General features: G+C 34.5%; 1 protein-coding gene across 1 annotated transcript in view; it reads right to left on the bottom strand.

The window, feature by feature from the left end:
- Positions 1-24,936, bottom strand: part of LOC124993589 (EGF-like and EMI domain-containing protein 1) — a 623,779-nt gene that overhangs the window by 89,466 nt on the left and 509,377 nt on the right. The window contains 2 exon segments of the mRNA XM_047565459.1: positions 7,595-7,717; positions 9,455-9,574. Of these exon segments, the coding sequence (XP_047421415.1) occupies positions 7,595-7,717; positions 9,455-9,574 (243 nt within the window).

Raw genomic sequence — 24,936 nt, 5'->3', positions numbered from 1 at the left:
TTAACTTTCTCAGATTGCTTTCATGTAGAGTTTAGATAAATATTTGTTCAAAATTTTCTTTTTGAATGATACTATTAAATGAATTAATTGTATTTATTTGGACAATATACTATGCAAATGAAGACTTAAAATAATATTAAAACTTTTGCTTACAGATTAGAAATATGAGGTTCAGGAAGGATGAAGAAAACTTACCCAAGATAATAGAGTTAATCAGAGGGAGAGTCTCACACTTCCAAACGATTTTCCTATATAATATTATGTGTAAACAGAAAATGATTTGAGCAGCAGGTCAACCTATTCCACTGAAGGGTAAAAACAGTTCTAAGGGAGGTAGCATGAACAATGGAAATAACACAATGTTTAAAGTCAGAAGAACTAGCACTTGAGGGTTTTTGGATAATAGCACATTATTTCTTCTCTCCTCAGTTTTTACCCATTATTAACGTAGAGACTGAGTTATGTTAAGGTTTGAAAACTAGTGGCCTGTAGAGATAGAGAATTTGACCACTAAGATGTTTTAAAAATTGAAAAATTTTTGATAAAGTTCTGGATTTTTACCTTCTCTTTCCTCCCTTCTTCTTCCTTCATTTTTTTTTTTTTTTTAAACCAGGAACTGAACCCAGGGCACCTAACCCATTAGCCATATTCCCAACCCTTTTGATTTTGAATTTTGGGACAGGGTCTCCCTAAGTTTTGGAGAGTGGTTTTGAACTTGTGATCCTCCTGCTCAGCTTCCTGGCTGTTGGGATTACAGGCATACACTACTGCACCTGGTTTACCTTTTCTTAAAAAATGAAAAGTTTCCTATTTTTAAAAATGAATTAAAAGCCAATAACCTATGTTATAGTCGTTCCAAAAAATAATGTGGCATTTTCGTATAAACTTAAATATACTCTTATCCTGTTACCTTGCAATTCTAGTCCTGGGTATGTTCATGCAAGAAACTATATAAAATATTTATAGTAGTTTTCATCATAAATTACCAAAAAAATCCTGAAAAAAACCTTCAAATGTCCTTGAAGGGTTAAGTAATAACCTAGCTATGACATATTTATATAATAGAATACTACTCATCCCAGAATGGAACTCTGGTGAGCAACAACTTAGCTGACTTAAAGGCTTATTTAAAGGCTTATGCTGGATGAAAGGTTCTATACCATGGGACTCCACTTATCTGACATTATTGAAAAAAAAAAACCAGAATTCCAGTGATGGAGGTCAGATGAGTGGTTGCCAAAGGTTAGGGGTAGGGAACAGGTAGCAAGCCACAAATAGCACAGGGAGTTTTCTGGGATTATGAAAATGTGCTTAATTCCAATTGCAATAGTGGTTATAAATCTATGCCCGTGGTAGCATGGATGGAACTGTGTGTTACAAAAGGAGATTTTACAATCTGCTAATTGAAAACATCCAATCAGGAGAGAAGATAATCCTGTTCATATCCCAAAACCTTCTCCAGTTAATGTCACACTGCCTGATTTCTAGCAGTACTTGGCATCATTGACCAAGTTCTTCCATCTTTTCTTAGATTTTCTCACAGGAAATCACATTCTCCAGGTTTTCTTCATACTTTCCTGTACATTTCAGCATTTCCTGACCTTCTGTCATATTCTAGTTGCTAGGTGCTGAGGTCCCAGCCTCAGTTCTCTGTCCTTTCTTCCAGATGCCCTCCCTTTGTAGGTGATCCTATTCTTGCTCATGGCCTAAGCACTACCATCCAGCCTTCTCCTTTATAAACCTCCAGATTATTCTATCTAGTTAGAACATAGGCAGAATCTTACAACTTATCAGATTCATTTGGCCTCTCAAAATTTACACAGTGAAGACAGAACTCATGATTTCCAAATATACCCATCCCACTGTCCCAAACTGTTCTTCCACTGAACTCCACATTTTGGAAGCAGTAATTCCCATGTATCTCTTTCCTGAATTCCCAAAGCAAGGATCTTCAGAGACTCTTCTTTTCTTTACATTTACATCAGCAATACTCAACTTTACTTAAAAAATAAATCTCAAATCTGTCCCTGACACCTCTGCTGCTACTTCCTCAATAGAACTTTTACACACACACACCCCATGGTCAACTCCCTGAAGTACAGTCACACTGTTGGTACATTGTAATTGTACACAATAGTGTGATTCATTGTGATATGTTTGTAGATGCATATAACATCATGTGGTCAATTTCATTCCCTACTACATTTCCTTTCCTTTTCCTCCTTTCTCTCCTGATAATCTTCCTCTGCTCTACTATTATCCCTTTTATTTATTTTCAAGAGTTCCCTTTTATCTCTAGCTTCTACAGATCAGAGAAAACATATGACTGTTGACTTTCTGAGACTGGCTGGTTTTGCTTAATGTGAAGTTTTTCAACTCCATCCATTTTCCTTCATACAACATAATTTCTTTTTTCTTTATGTCTATGACCTTTTTGTAAAAAAATGAATATCATAGCATCTCACTGCTTATTCGAAACCACCCAATGCCTTTTCATCCCATTTAGAATAAAGTCCTAACTCTTGCTAGATTTTGCCCTGGCTTCATGGCCTTGTATGATGTGCCTCTTCCCTCTCCCTTCCTTCCACTCTGATCTCATTGCTTGTTTATCCCCCTACTCACTGTTTCAGCCCAGCTCGGCTTCTGACCAGTTTCCCAAACACATCAAGCTCACCCCTACCTTAGGGTCTTAGTTCTTACTGTTGTCTTTTCTTGGTTCTTCTTTTCATTACAAACAGACTGAATATCCCTTATCTGAAATGTGTGGGACCAAAATGCCTTCCATTTTTAATTTTTTTCAGTTTGCAGAACATATGCTTATACATAATGAGATATTTTGCAGATGAGATGCAAGTTTCAACATGAAAATCATTTGTTTCCTAGCCACTTTATACATGTGTCCTGAAGGTAATGTTTGTGCAATATTTTCAGTGCACCTGCGTTTTGATTACATCCCACCACATGAGGTCAAGTGTGGAATTTTCCAATGTGCCATCAAGTCAGGGCTCAAAAAGTTCATATTTTGGAGACTTGGGAGTTGATATTTTTGAATTAGAAAGAGTCAACCTGTATTATCAATAGGGGATGTCACAGTACATATTTATTTGATAGCTCTTCCATTTTCTATCTCTTCTATATGAGTTTATGTTCCACAAAGGCAAGAATCTTGTCTGACTTGTTGATCATTGTGTCCCTAGGCTGAGAACGGTGTCTGCACATGGTGGGTGTTCACTAAGCACTTGGTTAGTGAGTCAGTAAATCCAGACACATTGGCAGGAGTGTCTGTCTCCTCCTTCTGGACAACACTTAGTAGGAAGTAAACAGTAAGTGTCCTCTTCAGTACCAGAATTCCCTCTCCAGTCAACATAGTGCTCACAGCTCCTTATTTCCTTTTACTCAGCCTTCTTTATACATTACTGTTTAGTGCCTGTCTTGTGTTGGTGTTAAGAGTTTTGATCCCTGGAGTAGATATATTATATTTAAAATACCAGAACCTGCAATACATTCTCCAATATGTATCAGAATTTCAGGGGGGAAATCAATAGAAGTATTCATCTGAAGAACTGCATGTGAACTCCTTTCATTCTGGCTGGTTTCCTGTGATAGTTCATCAGTACAGTTCTATGTCTGCTGGTAGTAATTTAAATGAAAAATTAACCATAGTATAGTAACCTCTTTAAAAAACACATGGGACTAAGCCAGGTGATGCACATCAGTGATTCCAGCTACTTGGGAGGTTGAGGCAGGAGGATTGCAGTCTAGGTAACTTAGTGAGAGTCTCTCTCAGATAAAAAAATATAAAGGTCTAGAGATGGACTTTGTGGTAGACCACCTCTAGATTCAATCCTTAGTTCTGAAAAGAATATATATGTGTACACACACACACACACACACACATATATATGTGTATATATGTATACATATGATTATGCATGTGTATGCATATCTGCATATGTGTGTATATGTATGCTTTATATCTATACATGTGTATACATGTGCCTACATATATGTGTATATGTGTGTACACATATATCTATATGACTAAAACAAGTTCAAACTCATATCTCCAGCTGCCTACAAGAAGTAATTGACATTTTGAATTCTTAGTCCAGATGACAAATAATGACTTAATATATTTCTTTTGAAAAAAATCATACTTAAAAAATGATGCTCACAGATTCCCATTGGTATTGAATACATTATTTTCAATAAGTATGCATGGAACTTAAGTTTAACTGTATTATGCACTCTTTTGAAGGAAGTTTTATCTAACATGCTATGTCTAGAAGTTTCTAACTTCTAATAATTGGAAATTAGTGAGAGCTACTTCATAGCACAGTGTGAAGATTTAATGGTTATAGTATAAAATGTTTTGAGACCTTCTCTGAAGAAATTACATCAATATAAAACACTGTTTTCTAGGCAAAAGGTAAAGCAAGTTCCCTAAAATACACTTGTTAGATGATGGGCAATAATTCATTGTTAAATATTACTATGCTTGGAAAAGATTTATTCTACCTATAGGTTTTGAAATACTTCATAATACAAATTTCCACCAAGAAGGGCTTACATGTCAGTAAATACTGAGGTCTGGTGATGACTGCAGAAAGAACTTAGCCAAATAGTCACATAATGGAAATAAAAATAAAAATATATTTCCACTAAATATATTCAACTGTGTGGCAAATTCCTTTCCCAAGTAAATTCTACAGAAAGCCTATAGCTCATAAATCATTGCCAATAATGACCCCCTCTGTCATGATAACTGAAAATGCGCCACTCAGATTGCAAAAGGCTTATTTCATTCATTTGCAAACGTATTCATCCCCTAAAACTGTGTCCATATTTAAAAACCAAATATTAATAATAAAGGAAAAATCCACCAACATTTTCTCTCTTCCTGAAAGGATTCCTTAGGGCATTCAGGAAAAGACTGACTTTAGAAGTTGTATCTTAATTAGTAGTCAATTTTTTCCTGCCATTTTATTTAGTTTGCTCTTTGAAAGGCAAATATCACCGTAGCAAAAACTTCAGTCTACTAACACTAGAAATATATCAGTAGACTTGAAGGCCACACTGGCAAACCAAGATACATAGAACTTTATACAGAAGAGACTAATGAATTCAGTGACCTTAATAATGTCTCTTCATGAGGAAGTTCAGTTTTAAAATGCTAAAATACTGGGGCTGGGGTTGTGGCTCAGTGGTAGAGTGCTTGCCTACCATGTGTGAGGCAGTAGGTTTGATTCTAAGCACCACATATAAATAAATGAATAAAATAAAGGTCTATCAACATTTAAAAATTTAAAAATTAAATGCTAAAATACTTTTTCTATTTATCACTACTGTATCTACGCCTCTTCTTGGTTAATATAATGCATATAAACAGATGATGAGGTTGAAAGGGCAGTCTATATAGAACTGAAAGACTCTAGTTCCATTCCAAGTTCTGTCACTTGCTGATTTTGTGTCATGGGTTTTTGGTTTTAGTGTTGAATGGACAGTTTAATAATATGGAAAAACTGAGAAGAGCATCTTTGGGACTTAGACTTGTAATCAGCATTTGGTTTTGACTCTATCAGTTTTGACTTTACAAGTCTTACAAATGAAGATATTGAATCTATAGTTAATTATATTCACATGTAGTTAAAACAAGAAATACAAATTTAACATTGAACTAGAACATAGACAGAGAGGAAAGCTAAGAAAGTATATTACCACAGAAGGGAAATGAGAAATTTAAGAAGACTGAAAGTAGTCCACAGTGTTGAAAGATACTGAGAGGCAAAGGAGAATAAAACCAGAGAAACTGCCATTTAATCTGGCAATGTGGAGGTCCTGGCTGACCATGGATGGGTGGAGATGGAATCCTGATTAGTATGGGCTACAAGATGAGAAAAAGGAGACACTGATTATAGTCATCATAAATTTTGCTTTCAAAGTTCTAGTGGGATATGGGTCCCTGTGAACATACCTTAAAGATAGAAAATACTTGACCATGTTTCTATGTTGATGAGAACATTCCAGAAGGCAGAAATGACTATCCAGAAAAGGGGGGGATAATTGCAAAAGCAAAGATATGGAGATGTTAAAGATAGTGGAATCCAAAACACAATGGAGAAGATGGCCTTTGAGAGTAATAGGGCCAACTCTTTCATACTAATAGAAGTGAAGGCTTTCCATGTGATTCTATGAGAGACTTTGGGAGATTGTTGGCATGATAGATTGCCTACATTTTTGGATGAGGTCAGAGAAAAGATGGGATAAAGGCAAAAGTATGGAGAGATGGTAAAAACTATTTGGAAGAGAAAGGAAGGTAAAAGTGATATAACCTGGTTATATCACTATAGATTAATATAGGTTATATCACTATATATAGATTCAGTCATATGCTTAATCATTTGAGAGTTATGACACGGAATTTAAAGTGAAACCGGTTAGCACGACTGTGCTTTCAACACAGCAAAACTCTCCTGCTAGCATACAGATATGAACTAACGAAAGAAGGGAAGAAGCCATTGGGAGAAGGTAGGATCTGAAGATGAAAAATTTTATTGTTGATATACCAAGACCACATAAGAAGTAGAGATGAAGAAATCTGCCATAAACAAGAGAAAAACTTCTGTAATTTGAAAAAGAGGATGGGGAGAAGTAGAGATGAGTAAGGATGGGAAATATTGAGAGAAAAAAAAACTTGAGGAATTTATATCAGATAGCTCTAAGCTAAGTAAAATAGGAAATGTATTCATCCACAGATGAAATGTGTTCATCCACAGTTGGGAAGATACAGCTACCATGGAGAGCTCAGCACAATAATATTGTAACATAGCCCTAATAAGGGGCATATTAAACTGTGTAACTGGACTTAGATAAGGAATAAGCTAAGGTCAAAGGACATGGATCAGAACTATTTGAAGAGAAGAAGTAGAGGGATGCATGAGACAGAGAAGGGAAAGATAGGATGAGCTTCTTAAAGAGGCAAGCTGAGTGACAATGGGGGAAGAAGCAGAAGGGCCAGGGCACAAGTGAGGCATCTGGGCACCCACTGAGTTGGGCATGATATTGCAACCTAGAATTTCTCCTTCAACAGAGTGTTATTTCACTTCTTCTAGTTCCTTTTCTTTCAGTTTTGTAGTGATTGATAAATGCCACATGGCAGCACTGATAAAGGAAGGCAGATGCTTCACAAAGAAGATCCATGAGCCCAAGAGTCCTGCATCAGGATGCCTGAGGCTTAGTCCTTGCCAGTCCCATGGCAGATCATTTTGCCAACCATTTTCTTCTGACTCTGAGCCCCTGTTCCTTTTTCTTTTGTTTTGTTTTTGCGGTGCTGGGGATTAAATCCAGGGCCTTGTGCTTGCAAGGCAAGCACTCTACCAACTGAGCTACATCCCCAGCCCCATAAGCCCCTATTTCTTTACCTGTAAAATGAAGGGGGTTGGACTTCTCATCCCTCACCCCCATCCCACCCCAGGAGGAAATTTTCTGAAGATTTTTCTTTGGCAAGATATGCAGTGTTGTTCTTCTGTTTATTGCATTTATTTAATACCAGTCAAACATACCCATTTCCTCTGCAGCAATGGTGGCCACTTACTGTAACATTGCTGTCCATCAGCTCCCAGCTCAAAGCCAGGATGGCAGGCGCAGGTGAAAGACCCCACTGAGTTCACACAGCGATGACCACAGTGAGCAAGCCCTTTGGTGCACTCATTTATATCTGTAGAGAGAGACACACCAGCCATGTCTTAGCAGTTCTAATTAAGACCTCTTTGTAAACTATAAAAATGAATTGCCATTTATCCCCTGGCATTCAATGAAGGGACAAATGCCACATGGGCTCCCTATTCTTAGTGTGAAGAGGGCATTTGTAAATAAACCAACTGCTCCTGACATTACTCCTACTGTTGGTGTTATGCTCATAAGCACATCTATGTATTAGAACCTACAGTTAACTATTAATTGGAAAAACAGAAAAAAAAAAAAAAAACAGATCACAATACAAATAAAAGTTATCAAAATTTGTCTTCAGGAATATATATCACACTGTTAATCAAAAACAGCACCACTCTGATTTAAATTAGACAATATGTGTAGCCACTGGAAAGGCAGGTTTGGGGCCTTTATATGTAGCAATTCATAGTGTGTGTTGTCAAGGGAATGTTACAAGGCAGGACAGGTGAAAACTGGTCCCCTCTCTCTCTCCTGGTGTTGACCATCAATTCTGTTCATGTGACTTCAGTTTTGAGGCCCAGATAATCTTTGCTCCTTCCTTTTAAAATGTCAAGTCTCATCATAATTTTTTTGACTAGGATTTCCTCTTTCTACTGTCATGCGTGTCTCAAGCCAGGGCTCAGAAGAGAAATACTCATTCTTCTAATAGGTTTATAAAACTCTCAACAGGCAGTAGTTTTAGGGATAGATTTTATGAAATCAATGTATCAGATTTTAAAAGTTTGAAAAAGATAGTAGGGATAGATGTATCCTACATATACATATCCTACATACCTTACATATGTATGTATGTATGTATGAATGTGTATTTATATGAATTCATCTGTCTGCCTATTCATATTTGTCAATTTTCAACTATTTAATAAGACCTTATTCTGTTCCAAGTGCAGATAGGTGGAAAGAGAGGCCTAAAGCAAAATATGTTCTCCTTAGCATAGTAGGCCAAGAGAATCCATAAAAATATTTTATCTTAGTTTTGGCTTAAAGGAATAAAACAAACTTAACACTGATTTTTTTGTCTAATTATTTTCAATTTCTTAAAATGTTTATCAGTTCCATAAGTCAGGAAACATTTCTGTATTTTTATAATTAGTCAAAATAAGCTATTTCTCATTACATGAAAATGTCATGATAAAAAAGAAGGATTCTGTGATTATTCAGAAGTTATAAAAACAAAGAATGTCCCACAGGAATGATTTCCTTCATCTGTCCTGGTCATGGAATAATTTATCCCTTTCATCTTTGAATTGAAGTATGACTGTTTTGCTATTTCTGAGAAACAGAAATGTGTAACCTTGTATTTACAGAGTTCCTTTCTTTTTTATTTTAATTATTCCTACCTTCTGAGAACATTCATTTGCACACACTTGCTTTTCAAAGGTTATCCCCACCTTCCGTAGTCTGTAATAAAAATCTCCCTGTGCGGTTATGGAAGGTTTTGAAATATTAATTTTAGAAGTCACTTCAGAATAAAAAAACAGAAAACAAAAAGCATTAATTCTGAAGCTACACAAGGTCTTTTTTTTTTAATTGTAACTAAGAATTTCACTTAGTTTTATAGCATTATAAAAATACCTTTCAGAGTGATCAAATAGGAATTTAAATGTTCCTTTTTACACAGAAATGAAAACACCTCTGCACCTAGCTGTTCTGCCTATTCAAAACTGAACTACCACAAAATTTCAAACAATTACACAATTAAGCCATCAGTTCAGCTTCCTACCTGCACAGGCCTTTTTGTCTTCAGACAGCTGGTACCCTGGGTGGCAGGCACACCTGGCCACTCCATTCTCACTATGACACATGTGAGCACATCCATTCCCACCTATGCAGGGGTCCATCTCTGAAAGCAATTAAGCAGTGAGAGTTTACAATTCATTCAGTTTAGAAAGACGAGCAGAGTGGAAGGACAGACAAAGAAGAACCGAACAGGCATGGAGCCCCTGGATTCCCCATGGAAAGATGGAAAGGACTCCACAAAGTCCTTTCCCACTTTCTTGTAGAACTTTTTCAACAAAAGCTTTTCCATTTTATGATGAGAACCTCAAACTCAGACTAATCTAAATGTAGATCAAGGCCAAAGAATAATTAATTTATTGTCACCCTTCCTGCCTCCTGTTCCCTGGTACCTAAATTGAAGTGAAGAACCAGCAGAAACTCCTTCGGATACCTCTTCACCTTTTCTGCTTTTTTGAGTTAGCAGGATCATCCTTAGATAAAGTCTATCTCTTCCACTAGCTCTGCTCTGCCTTTGAACAAGCAGTCATGGTGTCAGGAGAAGGCAGTCTGGGGAGATGGAGATTCCTAGCTAAAGAAGGCACACAGATAGTACTAAAGACATTCAAATGCCACCACTGTAATTAAATCAGCTTGCCTTCTCTCCACTTCACTTGATCCTGTTTCAATCATTCTTAGTCATATTATCTGGAAATTCAAAGCAATGGGAAGGACCTATCAGGACCTATCAAGAGTTCCTCCACACAGAGCTTATTTGTCAGGTTTTAAGTTAAGTGATTCTGGCCTGATTCTATGAACACAGCCTGCTGGAACAGGACCCTTGAACATCCACTCCTACCCCTGTCTGCTCATACAAAGTCCAGGCTTTATAAAAATATAAATAATGCATACAGAACAATATACATTGTGCTGCTTCTTGCTCTTTGGATATAGAGGTATTGAGGTGAAACATAGATGAACCAGGGGAATATTATCATTTGAACAACATCTTCTGAATTATGAGCATGTTTTTCCTTTTATTTAGACCTTCAATTCATTTCAACATTTCATAGTTTTCAGTATACTTATTTGTACTTTTTTTTGTTAAATTTGTTCCTATGTGTCTTATTATTTTTGATGCTCTTGTAAATGGAATTGATTTGCAATCTCATGTCAGGATTGTTCATTGATAGTATATGGAAATTCAATTTATTTTAATGTGTCAATCTGGTATTCTGCAACTATGTTGAATTCCTTTGTCAGTTTTAATAGGATTTTAAATTGTAATTCTCAGGATTTTCATTTTAAAAATCTTTCTATTTATTTCTTATTTAATTATTTAATTGTACATATTTATTGGGTGCAATGTGATTAGAGATTTCTCTAGAGAATGTAATGCTATGTACAAAAAATAAACATTTCTTCCTTCCCAAACTGGATGCCTTTTATTTTATGTTCTTACCTTATTGCTTTGGCTGGAACCTTCAGTATACATGCTGAATAAACATATAGTCTGAATGAGCTGACACCCTTGTTTTATTCCTGGTCTTAGAAGGAAAACTTTTGCTATTTCACAATTACAAATAAGTATTAATAATGTCATCTATGTTTTCTGTTAATAAACTCCATTTACTGGGTTGAGGAAGTTCCATTCTATTTCAAATTTGTTGGATGATTTTATCGTGAAACAATATTAAATTTTTAAATTTTTTCCCCTCTTTATTGAGAGGATCATGGGGTTTTTGCCCTTTACTCATGTGCTTTATTATATTAATTAATTTTTAGATACCCTATTAATCTATATTTCTGACATAAATCTCACTTGAGTCTACAGCATAATACTTCTATATGTTGTTGGATTTGATTTGTTAGTATTTCGTTGAGGATTTACACATCTATACTCATAAGAGATATTAGTCTATAATTTCTTTCTTGCAATATTTTGGTTTTTGGTATCAAGGTAATACTGTCCTCAAGGTATGAATGTGAAGTGTCCCCTCCTCTTCTATTTTTTGGGAAAAATAATGAATAATTTATATTAGTTTTTCTTTAAAAGTGTATTGTCTTTCACCATTGAAGTATCTCACCTAGGACTTTTCTTATGGGAAATTTAAAAGCAAGTAATTCAATCTCTTTACTTATTATAGGTCTAATCAGATTTTCTATTTCTTCAGAAGTCAATTTCAGTAATTCATATTATTCTAGGAATTTATCTATTTCATCTAAATTTGTCCTTATAAAGTTGTTCATAACACTCCCTTATTCTATTTATTTCTGTGGGGTCAGAAAGCAGGATCTATCTTTCATTCTTGGTTTTAGTAATTTAACTCTTCCCTCTATTTTCCTTCATCTGCCTAGCTAGGAGTTTGTCAATTTTATTGATCATTTCAAAGAAACAACTTTTGCTTTCATTGGTTTTCTCTGTTGTTTTCCTATTCTCTATTTCATTAATCTATACACTAACGTTTATTACTGTCTTCTTTTTTACTTGCTTTGGGTTTGGTGTTTTTGTTTCTCCACCATTTTAAGGTGAGGTGTTAGGTTATTGGTTTAGAATCTCTTTTTCTTTTTTACTACAGGCACTGATAAATTTCCATCTATCACTACCCTTAGCTACATCCTAAAATTTTGTTAAACTGTGTATTTATTTTGACTCATCTGAAAGTATTAGCTAATTTTTCTCATGATTTTTCCCCCTGCTGTATTGATTATTTAGGAATGTACGACTTACCTTAAAAATTTTCTAAGTGTAGTTTTAGGATCACAGTGAAATTGAGGGAAGGTATGGAGATTTTCCATACACACTACTACAGTTTGGAACTGAAGTGTCACCCAAAGGAGCATGTGTAAAGCATGTACGGTCCCCAGTCAATGGCACTATTGGGAACTGGTAGAATCTTTAAGAGGTGGGGCCTTGTTGGAGGAAGTTACAAACCTGGTCTTCTAGAGAGGATACTGGGAACCTGACCCTTTCCTCTCATTTTTGCTTCCCAGTCACCCTGAGGTGTGCAGGCTCCTCAGCCAAATGCTCCCACCATGATATGCTGCCTTGTCACAGACCCAAAGCAAGAGAACCAACAGGACTGGAACCTCTGAAACTGTGAACGAAAGCATTTCTTCTTTTTGAAGTTGATTTATCTCAGGTATTTATTACAGCAATTGAAAGCTAACATGTACCCTCTGTCTCTACACATGCATAGTCTTCCCATTATTACCATACTCCACCAGAATGGAACATTTTTCCAAATTGGTGAATCTGCATTAACACATCATAAGCACTTAAAGCTGTAGTTTGACATTTGCCTTTGGTAATACACACTCTATGGGTTGAAACAAATGTAGAATAGCATATATTTACCATTATAATATCATGCAGAGTATTTTCACTGCTATAAAAATTATTTTTTCTTCTGCTTACTCATTCCTCTCCTCACAGCAATTCCTGGCAATCACTGCTCTTCTTATTATCTCCACAATTTTGTCTTTTGAAAAATGTAATGTAGCTTAAATCACATACTATGTAGCTTTTTTATATTGGCATTTTTTCCTTTCTATTAATTATTATTATTAGCACATATTCATTGTGGGCTTCCTTGTGACATTTCCATGTATGCATATGTCATGCACTGATCATGTCAATCCACCCTTTTCTATGCTCATTCCTAACCTTTTACAGGCAGTCTTCCCATTTCAAAGTAATCCTCCACTTCTTTCAGGTAATTTTTATTTTCAGTTTCCACATAGTGAAAGAGTGTGTCTTTCATGATACTTGTCTTTCTGTATCTGACTTATTTTCTTTTTTAAAAATTTGTTATTAGCTGTTAATGAACCTTTATTTATTTATATGTGGTGCTGAGGATCAAACCCAAGTGCTCTACCACTGAGCCATAACCCTAGCCCCTGTCTTATTTTCTTGATATGTCCTCCAGTTCCTTCTATTTGGTTGCAAATGATAGGATTTCATTCTTCTTTATGGCTAAATAATACACCATTATATATATGTGTGTGTGTGTGTATATAAGTATTTATATAATTTTTATTTGTATGTTCATTTATGAACAATGAATTTTGTTCATTGACAGGCACCTAGGCTGATTCCTTAGCTATAGCAAGTAAAGCACAATAAATATGATCATGCAGGTGTCTCTTTTGTAGGCTGACTTCCTTTCCTTCAGGTATATACCCAGGTATGGAATAGCTGATTTATCTATTTTTAGTTTTTTTTGAGGAATCTACATGCGACTTCCAAAGTATTGCACTAATTTAAATTCTCACCAACAAGGGTTTTTATTTATTTATTTTTTTACCTCACATCCTTGCTGATATAAAAACATTCCAATTGGAGTGAGAGGGTACCTCACTGTAGTTTTGATTTGTTTCCTTAATTACCTATGATATTGAACACTTTTCACAGATTAACTGGCTATCCATCTTACTTCTTTTGAGAAGAATCTATTCAGATCATTTGCTCATTTTAATATTTTTGTTTGTTTGTTTTAGTACTAGGAATTGATCTCAGGGCCTCTCTTACATGCTAGGCAACCATTCTACCACTGAGGTTCATCTCCGATTGTTGCTTTTGTTTCCTCTACTTTAGAAATCCAGTCTAAAAAAATTATTACTTGTGCCAATGTCTTGAAGCATTTCCCCTATGTTTTTATTAAGTAGTTTAAGGTCTTACATTAAGTCCTTGATCCATTTTTAGTTGCATTTTGTACAGGATGAGAGATAGGAGGTTGTTTCCATCTTCTGTATGTGGATATCCAGCACCATTTATTTAAGAGGTTGTCTTTTGTCCAGTGGAATGTTTTTGACAGCTTTGTCGAGAATCAGTTGGAAGGAGTTTTGTGGATTTATTTCTGGGTTCTCTATTCTGTTCCTTCAGTCTGTGTGTTCATTTTTATGCCAATACCACGCTGATTTTGTTACTATGGCTCTGTAGTATGTCTAGAAATCAGGTATTGTGATGCCTCTGGCTTTACTCTTTTTGCTCAAGATTCCTTTGACTGTTTGGAGTCTTTTGTGCTTCCTAAGGATTTTAGGATTTTTCCTAATTCTGTGAAGAATGTCATTGGTATTTTCATAGGGATTTCATTTAATCCATAGATTGCTTTTGGTAGTATGACCAATTTAAAGATATTAATTTTCCCAATCTATGAACGCAGGAGGTCTTTCCACTGGTTAGTATCTTTAAATTTCTTTCTTCAGTGTTTTGTAATATTTACTATAGATGTTTTTTCACTCTCTTGCTTAAGTTTATTCCTGTTTATTTTATTTTTATTTTTGTGGCTATTGTGAATAGGATTGTTTTTATTATTTCTTTCTCAGTAAATGCATTATTGGCATGTAGAAAAACTACTCACTTTGCATATTTATTTTCTATCCTGTCACTTTACTGAATTCATTTATTAGTTCTAACAGTCTTTTGGTTAAATCTTTGTGTATGTGTGTCTGTGTGTGTATGTATGTGTGTATAGAATCATATCATTTACAAACAGGGATACTTTGACTTCTTCCTTTGCTATTTGGATGCATTTTATTTTGTTTTCCTGCCTAATTGCTCCAGCTAAAATTTCTAGCATTATTTTGAATAGGAGACATGAGAATGCACACTCTTATGTTATTCTTAATCTTAAAGGAAATGCTTTCAGTTTTGCCCCTTTCAGCATGATGTTGGCTATGGGTTTGCAATATAGCTTTCGGTATATGGAAGTATGGTTTTTCTACACCTAATTTAAATTTATCAGATCACTTCTCTGCTTCTGTTGAAATGATCATATGATTTTTATCCTTTGTTTTTTCGTCATGTACTGTATGCATTCATTTCCCACAAATTGACTTATCCTTGAATCCCTGAAATGAAATCAACTTGATCATATTGCATGGCCTTTTTTGATGTGCTGTTGAGTTTGATTTGCTTGCATTTTATTTTTCAGGATTTCTGCAAATATGTTCATCAAGGATATTAGTCTATAGTCTTATTTTTTGTTGTTGTTATCTCTGTATCAGGTTTTGGTAACAGGGTATTACTAACCTCATGGAATAAGTTTGGAATGCCTACCATTCCCCTTTCAATTCTATGGGATAGTTTAGGAAATATTGGTGTTAGTTCTTCTTTAAATGTTTGGTAAAATTTAGCAGTGACACCATCTAGTCCTGGGCTTTTCTGTATTGGGAGACATTTTGTTGCTGATTCAATCTCATTACTTTTACTTGTTGATTCAGGTTTTGTTTAAATCCTCTTAATTCAATTGTGCTAGGTCACATGTACCCAGAAATTTATCAAGTTTCTCCAAATTTTCCATTTTGTTACATAAAATTTTCAAAATAATTCCAAGTGATCCTTTGAATTTCTGTGGTATTAGTAGTAGTGTTTCCTTTTTCTTCTCTAATTTTATCTATTTGAGTCCTCTCTCTTTCTCTCTCTCTTTCTAAAGATCTGTCAGTTTTGCTTATTTTTCCAAAAAAGAAACTCTTTATTTCATTTTTCCTTTGTATCCATTTTTAGACTCTTCTTATTCTGCTCTGATCTTTATTATTTCCTTCCATTACTAGTTTGATTTTGTTTCCTTTACAACTTTATTCTGATTTTCTAAGACCTTAAAATGCATCACTAGATTTTTTTTATTGAGAACTTTGTCTTTTTTCTTTCTTTCTTTAAATATAAGCATTCATTGCTATAAGCTTTCTCTTAATACTGTTTTTCTCTGCATTTCACAGGTTTTGGAATGTTTTCTTTCCATTTTCATTTGCTTCAAGGGATCTTTATAACTTCCATTACAATTTCCTCAATGACCCACTGTTCATTCAAAATGGTGTTGATCAGTCTCCACATATTGGTATAACTTTCTAAAGTCTCTTGCTGTTGATTTCTAGTTTCAATCCACTGTGATCAGAAAAGATACAGGATGTTTATAATTTTTTAAAATTTGTTAAGGCTTGATTTGTGGGTTAATACATGGTCCATTCTAAAGAAGGTTCCATGTGCTAATGAAAAGAATGTGTATTATATAGCTTTGGACAAATGTTCTTGTAGATGTAGTGTAGTTTAACTCTGATGTTTCTTTGTTGATTTCTTTCTCTGGAAGATTCTATCCATGGTGAGATGTGGGGTATTGAATCTGCCCAATTTTATTGTATCAGAACCTATCCCTTTAGGTAGTAGTGTTGGTTTGTAAAATTGGGTACTCCAATATTAGGTCCATGTTGACTTATAATTGTTATTTCTTCTTGATGAATTGATTCCTTGATCATCATATGATGTATTCTTGTCTTCTTCATATTATTTTTTGCCTTAAAGTCAACATACTATCAGGCATAAATGTAGCTATTCTGGTTGGTTTTCCATTCCATTGATTGGAATGCATTTTTCATAATTTTACTTTCGGTCTGTGTCTGTAATCAGTTGCTTATAAGCAGTGCATTGTTGAATATTTTAAATACCATTTACATTCAGAGTTATTGACAAAAGGTATGGACTCATACCTATAATTTTGTTGATCTTCTTTTTTTTTAATGTTCTTTTTTCATTTTACTCTCTCATTTGTCTTTGAACTTGGATGGTTTAACCTATTAATAATGTTTAATTCTTTTTTTACTTCTCATGTGTGTATCTACTCTTATATTGCGATTTTTATATTTACATATTTTCATGATGGTGGTTATTTTTCTTCTACTTCTCAGTATAGGGCTGCATTAAAAGCATCTTTTCTAGTGCTGGTCTGGCAGTCTTAAATTTCCTTTGCTTTTACTTACCTAGGAAGGACTTTATTTCTTCTTTGGTTCAGTAGGGTAGAACTTGTTGGGTATAATATTTTGGTTGGCAATTTTCTTTCAAGACTCGAAATACATTATTTCATGCCCTCTTAGTTTGGGGGTTTCTTCTGAGAACTCTGGCATTGATTTAATAGGGTTGCTCTTAAATATGATTTGGCAGTTTTTCTTTTGCATATTTTAAAAAATTCCTTTGTCCTGTAGATTTGACATTTTGACTATAATATGTAGTGGTGAGGATTTTTTTTCTTTTTTCTATATTAGGTTCCATTGACTTTCTGTATCTGAATGTCCTTGTCTTTTCCAAGATTAGGGAAGTTTTCTGCTATTATTCCATTGAATAGGTTCTCTAGGCCCTTAACCTTTATTTTTCCCCTTTTAGGTATGCCAATAATATGAACATTTGATTTTTTTAATGATGTTCCAAATACATGGCATGTTCTTTTCATTCTTATTTTTTCCCTTATTTCTGTCTAATTGTGATATTTTGAAATATCTGTCTTCAAGTCCTGATATTTTTTGCTTTACTTTGTCTAGTCTGTTGTCAAGGCTTTCAAATTTTTTAATCTGATTCATTGGGCTCTTCATTTCCAAGATTCTTGAATTGGTTCTTTTTCAAAATATCTTTGTTAAATTTCTCATTCATATCCTGAATTGTCTTTCTAGTTTTATTTAACCATTTATCGCATTCTTTTGGAATTTATTGAGCTTTTTAAAGTCCATTTTTTGAATTCTTTATTAGTTGTTTCATCCACTTCAATATTTTTGGAATCTATTACTTAGAGAGTTTTGATAATTCAGAGGTGTCAGATTTCCTTTTTTTTTCACATCTCTTGTATTCCTTCATTCATGTTTGCATATTTGGTGAAATGGATATCTTACTACTTGTGTGGGTTGACTTTCTTAGTAAGTGGCTTTCTCCTGAAGATATGTTTTGGGGTATTGATTTGTTAGGCAATGTTGAGTTTATTTCCAGTGTCATAGTGTAATCTCCTGGTAGTTCCTGAGCTATAATTAGTCAGTTTGGGCACAATCTGTACCATATTAGAGTTAGAGAAACCCACTGTTTCTATTCATTGTGTAAAATAGGAGCACTCCAGCCGTTTAGACAGGTATGTGTGGACACCAGAAGGCTGGGGTATGCTCTCTGTGGTAATAATAGAAGTGGGGTGGCCCTGTCAGGTGATGGGGGTCCTTAGGTACTGTTGATATGGCTGTGTCCCTTGCAATGGAATTGTGGTACTGGCTCCTTGAGTATGGCTACGGGGTCAGAAGCACTTGTCCTCTGATTAGGACACTGCTGTGGGTCCATATGTTTTGCAGGGAATCATAGAATCCCTTCTGTGACATTTATACTCATTCTTATCAATAGTGCATGATTAGACAAGTGTGGGGCCAGCTGATTCAGGGGGTCCATATAGATGTCAGTGGTAGCAAAAGTAGTATTATTCATCTTTGTTGCTACTGTGGACAAGCCTTCCCAAGAGCCAGACCTCTAAATCCTGAGCTGGGAAGGCCTGGTAATGGTCGGCTTTTCTTCTTCTCATTTTTTTTCAGTTGTAGAGCCCTCCAGGGATTGAGTGGAAATGGGTTGTGGCTGGAGTTGAAATGCTTATAGGAGCAAGCAAGAGCAGAACATGGCCAACACCAGGCCTTCTTAGATTATGAACACTTAGGGCTATAACTGGAGCCATGGTGATGTTACTGAAGACTTCCTAGTATGCCTCTGTGGCTAAGGGAACAGCAGAAACTCAAGAGTTCTTTCTGTGACTTTGCTAGTGTCACTGAGAAAGGGTTGATGGAAATCACCTGATCCATACCTTCAGTCCTGAAACCCATGTGAAATCACACATGACTTGTGCCCCTAGTCTCAAAAGTCAAAGTCCCTGATTCCCTGGTTTTTTGGAGGCAGCAATCTCCATCATCCTCCACATTGAAACATTCATTTTCCCACTATGTAGAATTGTCAGTGGGTTTGTGTTAAACTACTCTCCCCAACACCTAATCAAGCCTGGATTAGGAGTCAGCTACCCACGGAGCCAATGCAGTAGATGTTTGTAGGGTCTCAGATATGGGAATATGCAGGGGTTTCTGACTACTTTGGCAGTCCAAACTCAGTTATCTCAAGGTGACTTCTGGCTATAGCACCCTAGGGGCAGAGGTTACTAGAAGATGAAGTGAATTCCTTTTTCAAAGAGACTGGATTTTTTCACTTAGCAATATGTATTTGCGTTTCCTCTGTATTTCTCAGAACTTGATAGACCATTTATTTTTAGCACTAATAATATTCTATTGTTTGGAGGGTAGCAGAGCTTATATATTCACCTACTGAAAGATGTCATGGTTACTTCCAGCTTTGGCAATTATGATTAAAGCTACTATAAACACCTCTGTGCTAGTTTTTGTATGAATATAAATTTTCAATTTCTTTGGGAAAATTCTAATAAGCATTCTTGTGGGACTGTATGGCAAAAATATGTTTCTCTTTGTAAAAAGCTTGCCATCCTCTTCAAAAATGTCTGACTATTTTGTATAAGGAATCAGAGTTCTGTGGCTCTACCTCTTCATCATAATTTCTTTGGTATATTAGCGTTCCTTTTTTTTTTTTACTAATATCTTTTTTCTTCTGGCCATAACGCAGCATGTGATATTAACTTATTTATAGTAAAAACATTTATGTACACTGCAGAGGAACCATAGCACAGAGCTCAAACACGGAAAATGGGTTGTAATTTTAAGTCCTCTGAATTATCTGACACATAACTCTGAAAATATTTTTGCTGTAGAAAATAGTAAACATGGTAACATTTCCCAGGTTAGCCCAACAAATCCATTTAAACCAAATATAGCTCCATTATTAGTTGTTCTGATTTTGACATTTTAATTAGTATGTAATGATATTTCCTTGACACTTTAACTTGAATTTACCTAATGACACATGTGTAGCAAAATGTTTTAATGTACTCCTTTGCTGTCTGTCTGTAGTTTCTTTGGTCAAGTGCCTGTTAAGGTTTTGGACCACTTATTTATTTATTTATTTATTTAGTAGTTGATGGCTATTTATTTATTTATATGCAGTGCTGAGGATCAAACCCAGTGACTCACACATGCTAGGCAAATGCTCTACCACTGAGCCACAATCCCAGTCCCTGGACCACTTATTTTAATTGTGTGTGTCTTTACTTTTGAGTTTTTAAGAGTTCTTTTCATATTTTGAGTACTAGTCCATTATCACATGTCTTTTGCAAAATTTTTTCTCCCAGTCTGTGACTTTTCTCTCATGAACTTGACATTGTCTTTAATAAAGCAGAAAATCTTGATTTTAATGAAATCCAATTTATTAATATTTCTTTAAAGGAGCATGTATTTTGGTGTTCAATCTAAAGACTGGCTAACAAACATGAGATCATCTAGATAGCTAGATTTTCTCCTCTGTTTTTCATGTAGGAGTTTTGATTTATGTGTGTTTGTGTGCGTGTGTGGGATGGAACCCAGATTTTTTTTTAGCCTATTGATGTGATGAATTGCATTAATTGATTTTTTAATTTTTTATTTGTTTTAATTACCTTAATTGATTTTTAAATATTGAATCAATCTTTAAAAATTTGAGCTAATCCCACTTAGTCCTAGTATCCAATTCTTGTATTCACTGTGAATTTGATTTGTTATTATCTTGTAAAAAGATTTTGTTTTTGAGAAATAATGATTTTGTCTAATTTTCTTTTCTGGTGGTGTTTTTTTTTCTTTCTCTGGTTTTGGTATTAGGGTAATTCTGTCTTTGTAAAATGAATTAGGAAGTATTTTCTCTGATTCTACGTTCCAAAAAATACCAGATCTTTGTTTAATGTCTTACTTATATGTTTGTGAGAGTCTACTAGTGAAGTTATCTTGTTAAGTTCTTTCTTTTTTTGGAAGATTATTAAGTATTGATTCAATTTCTTTACTTATATAAGACTTCAGATTCTATATTTCTTCTTGTATGAGTTTTGGCAGACTGTGTCTTTCAAGGAATTGCACAATTTCATCTAGGTTATGAGGAGAAGTATACAAACTTGTAGAATAGTTGAAGATTTCAACAATCCTCTAATCAACAAAAAGTGACAGAATAATAGTAAGCATGTAGGCATAGCTTAAATACTGTAAATTAATTGATATTTATGGCAATGTTATTCAACAATTGCAGAACATACATTTTTCAAGTGCAAATAAACATTGAACAAGAGAAACCATATTCTGAGTCAAAAATAAAATTCTAACAAATATAAATAATTACAGACAATATATTTTGTTAAAAATGGAATTTATCTAGAATACAAAATCAAAATCACATCTGAAAATTCCCCCAATACTAGGAAATTCAACAACAGAATTCTGTTATTCATGACTCAATCTTTCCAGAGAAAATTAGTAACTATTTTTAAGCAAAGTAGTATTTATCAAAATGCATGGGAAGGGGCTGGGGATGGAGCCCAGTGATAGAGCGTTTGCCTAGCACAATGTGAGGCACTGGGTTCGATCCTCAGCACCACATAAAAATAAATAAATAAAATAAAAGTTTTTTGTCCACCTACAGCATATATATATGCACACAGAGGAAAAATAGTGTTAGAGAAATGTATCAGTTTAAGTATTTACATAAGAACAGAAATAAACTACAGATAAAGAAACAAATGAACTCAAAATTAATAAAAAGTAATAAATGTGATTGAAATCAGTGAAATAAAAATAAACACTAAAATAATAAATAAAATCAAAGGTTATTTTTAAAAGCATCAAAGAAATTATCAAATATCTAGTTAAGCTGATAAAAACATAATATTGTGAATTTTATGTGACTTTGTATTAATATTTATATAAAATAGGCAAATACCTTTCAAAGAACAATTTAATACCATTTATCAAAACTGACTCAAGAAGTAATGGAACCCTTTAAAAAAAGCTTTATTTCCTTTTCTAAAATTGAATTCTAAAATGATTTTTTTCCCCAAGAAAAATATTTGATCATAATGTCTTCATTGGTGAATTGTTTCCAACACTTAAAAAATTATTCCAATCCCACACACACTCTTACAGAAAACAGTGGTAGGCAGTGCATCTCATGTTGCTTCTTTTAGCTGGCTGATACTAAACCAGACACACACTGCAAAAAGTAAAATTATAGAAAATAATCTGAATTACCCTAGATGCAGAAATTCCACATAACACCTGACTAATAATTCTAAACTTTTACAGTGGGATAGAGCTCCTGAAGCCTCATACACTGGGAGAAAATTTAAAGTTGGTTAACACTAGAAAACAATCTGGCCATATTATAAGGATAAACACATATGTACCATATAGTCTACTCTTGCTTATTACTTGTAATAAAATGTTATTTAGTAATAAAAGCCATGAACTACTAATTTAAGGTGCAGAACCCTAGATGAATCTAGAAGAAATTTTGCTGAGAAAAGAAACCAGATACAAATAATTACATGCAAAGTTATACTATTTATCTGAGACTCTAGAATACACACATCTAATCTATAGTGATACACGGCCGATCATTGGTTGCTAGGATTGACAGTAGAAAGATTGTATGAAAAGGTCATAAAGAAACTTTGGAGGTGTGATAGAAACGTTCATTTTTATTGTGCTGATAGTTAAATGATGTATATCTTCAAATATGTAAAATTACAAATTATTTACTAAATATAAATTATACTAGTAAAAAGTTGAATCTAAAAGGTAAACAACATAATAAAAAATAAGGGCTATTTTTGTTTGCTTGCCTGCGATTTACATTAAAGACAGAGGAATTTCATATCATTCTTTCCACATGTTCCAGTGAATTTTGTGGGCCCCATTCAGAGCAAGTACCATGTCTTATTTATTTTTCTATTCCAAAGCCACTTAAACATATTTAATAAATGAAGTTAATGTTCTAAATGACACTATGAATAATTGATATGCTTCTTAATTTATTTCTAAAGAAAACAGTGTCATAATCTATTTTCTATTCTCCTTGCTATTTAGGCATTGTCCTGACTATCTGATTAACTAAAATCTGTTCTTTTGCCAAGACTCAATTCTAACTATGATCTCCCCCCAGGACACCTTTCCCCATTGTTCTGGTGACCACTCTCATGATGAAAGGAGCCTGCTTTTTTCAAATTGAATCTCTTACAATAGTACTTTTGGGGGATACTGGTAAACACTATATGATAAAATTCCAACATTCAAAAAGCTTGTGAATGAGAAAAAAAAAAAAAACCTGTTCTCTGTGAATGTCTCAGAACCTTTGACATGCAATGCATTATAGTCACCCCCAAATGATAAGATATTAACTTTGCCACACATATATGACCATGATAACTTTCATTATAATCTGTCCAACTGACAAATCTTTCATGGAGTAATATGGAAACTGTGGTTGACAATATACATGTAATTCTTACACTATACTACCTTAAACTTTAAAAGAGCAATTATAGGACACATTTTGTACTTTTGAATAGGTTATAATTCCTTAAAGGTAGAGCCAAATTCATTCATATACCTTGATCCACTCATATGGTTCAACTTATAGAGAAGATGCATGACATCCTAATGGAAAGAGGATGTAGCCATCAGGAAATCTGATTTCAGTTATTGGTTTGGCAGTTGCTATAAAAATCAAATGTTATTTTGAATTACACTCAATAGATTGAATGTGGCAGACTTTAGGCACATTGTAGTGAATAGGATCATCTCCCTGCCCTCTTAGAGCATCCAATTTGGTGTGTGAGAAAGACAGCCTATGAGTAATCCAGTAAGAAAAAATCAGCACAGTTTATTGTGACTGATTAAAGGAAACAGAAAGATGTGAAAAACGTAGCTGGAGATAAAGCCTTCAAAAGAAGGGAATAAAACTTTCCTCTCACAAGGAAAAATGGGGGCAACGTTCTAGACACTAAGGTAGGACAGGCTTAGCTGATTGTCATCGTCTGTTTTCTGTTGCTATAACAAAATGCCCAGGGCTATATTGTGCATAAAGAGAATAATTTTATTTAACTGACAGATTTGGAAGCTGAATTTTAAAAACTGGGTGACCCATTGGGTCAGCCTCTAGTGAGGACCTTGTGGCAGATGGCATCTTGATGGCAGAGTACATGCAGAAGATATCACATGACAAGATAGGAAGCCAGAGATTCAAGGTCAGGTTTGCTCTTTTTGTAACCGATCACTCTCATTAGAATTCCATGAATCCTGTATTAATCTCTCCTGAGGATGATACTCCCAATGACCTAACTGACTCTGATTAGGCCCCCACCTCTAAATGTTTTGCTCCCTCCCAACACTGCCACACTCAGGACCAAGATTCAACATATAAACACTTGCAGAACTCACTCCAACATATCCAAACCATATCCAAACTGTAGCACACGTTCAATGAACAAAAAGGAAACTCTATAGCTGCACATGTAAAACATCATGGCTCAAGGTAATGATTTTGGCATTTATGTAATAGAAACCATAAAGGTTATAAGCAGAAAAGTAGTAGTGGTCTTAGGTAAAATTCCCAGGTATTCTGACTCTTGGTTCACTAATCCTTTCTTTTTATTATATACTTTGAATATATGTATTTTATTAAGAAAATGCTTTATTCCACAATGTAATCCTGAAGTCATGTAGTAGGTTACTGACTGCATTCTTAAATCCCTCCATAGCTTATACACTTATGCAGAGTTAATGCAT

This window comes from Sciurus carolinensis, chromosome 9, assembly GCF_902686445.1.
Source record: "Sciurus carolinensis chromosome 9, mSciCar1.2, whole genome shotgun sequence".
In the NCBI taxonomy this organism is placed as follows: Eukaryota; Metazoa; Chordata; class Mammalia; order Rodentia; family Sciuridae; genus Sciurus; species Sciurus carolinensis.
This window is presented reverse-complemented; position numbering and strand designations above follow the sequence as displayed.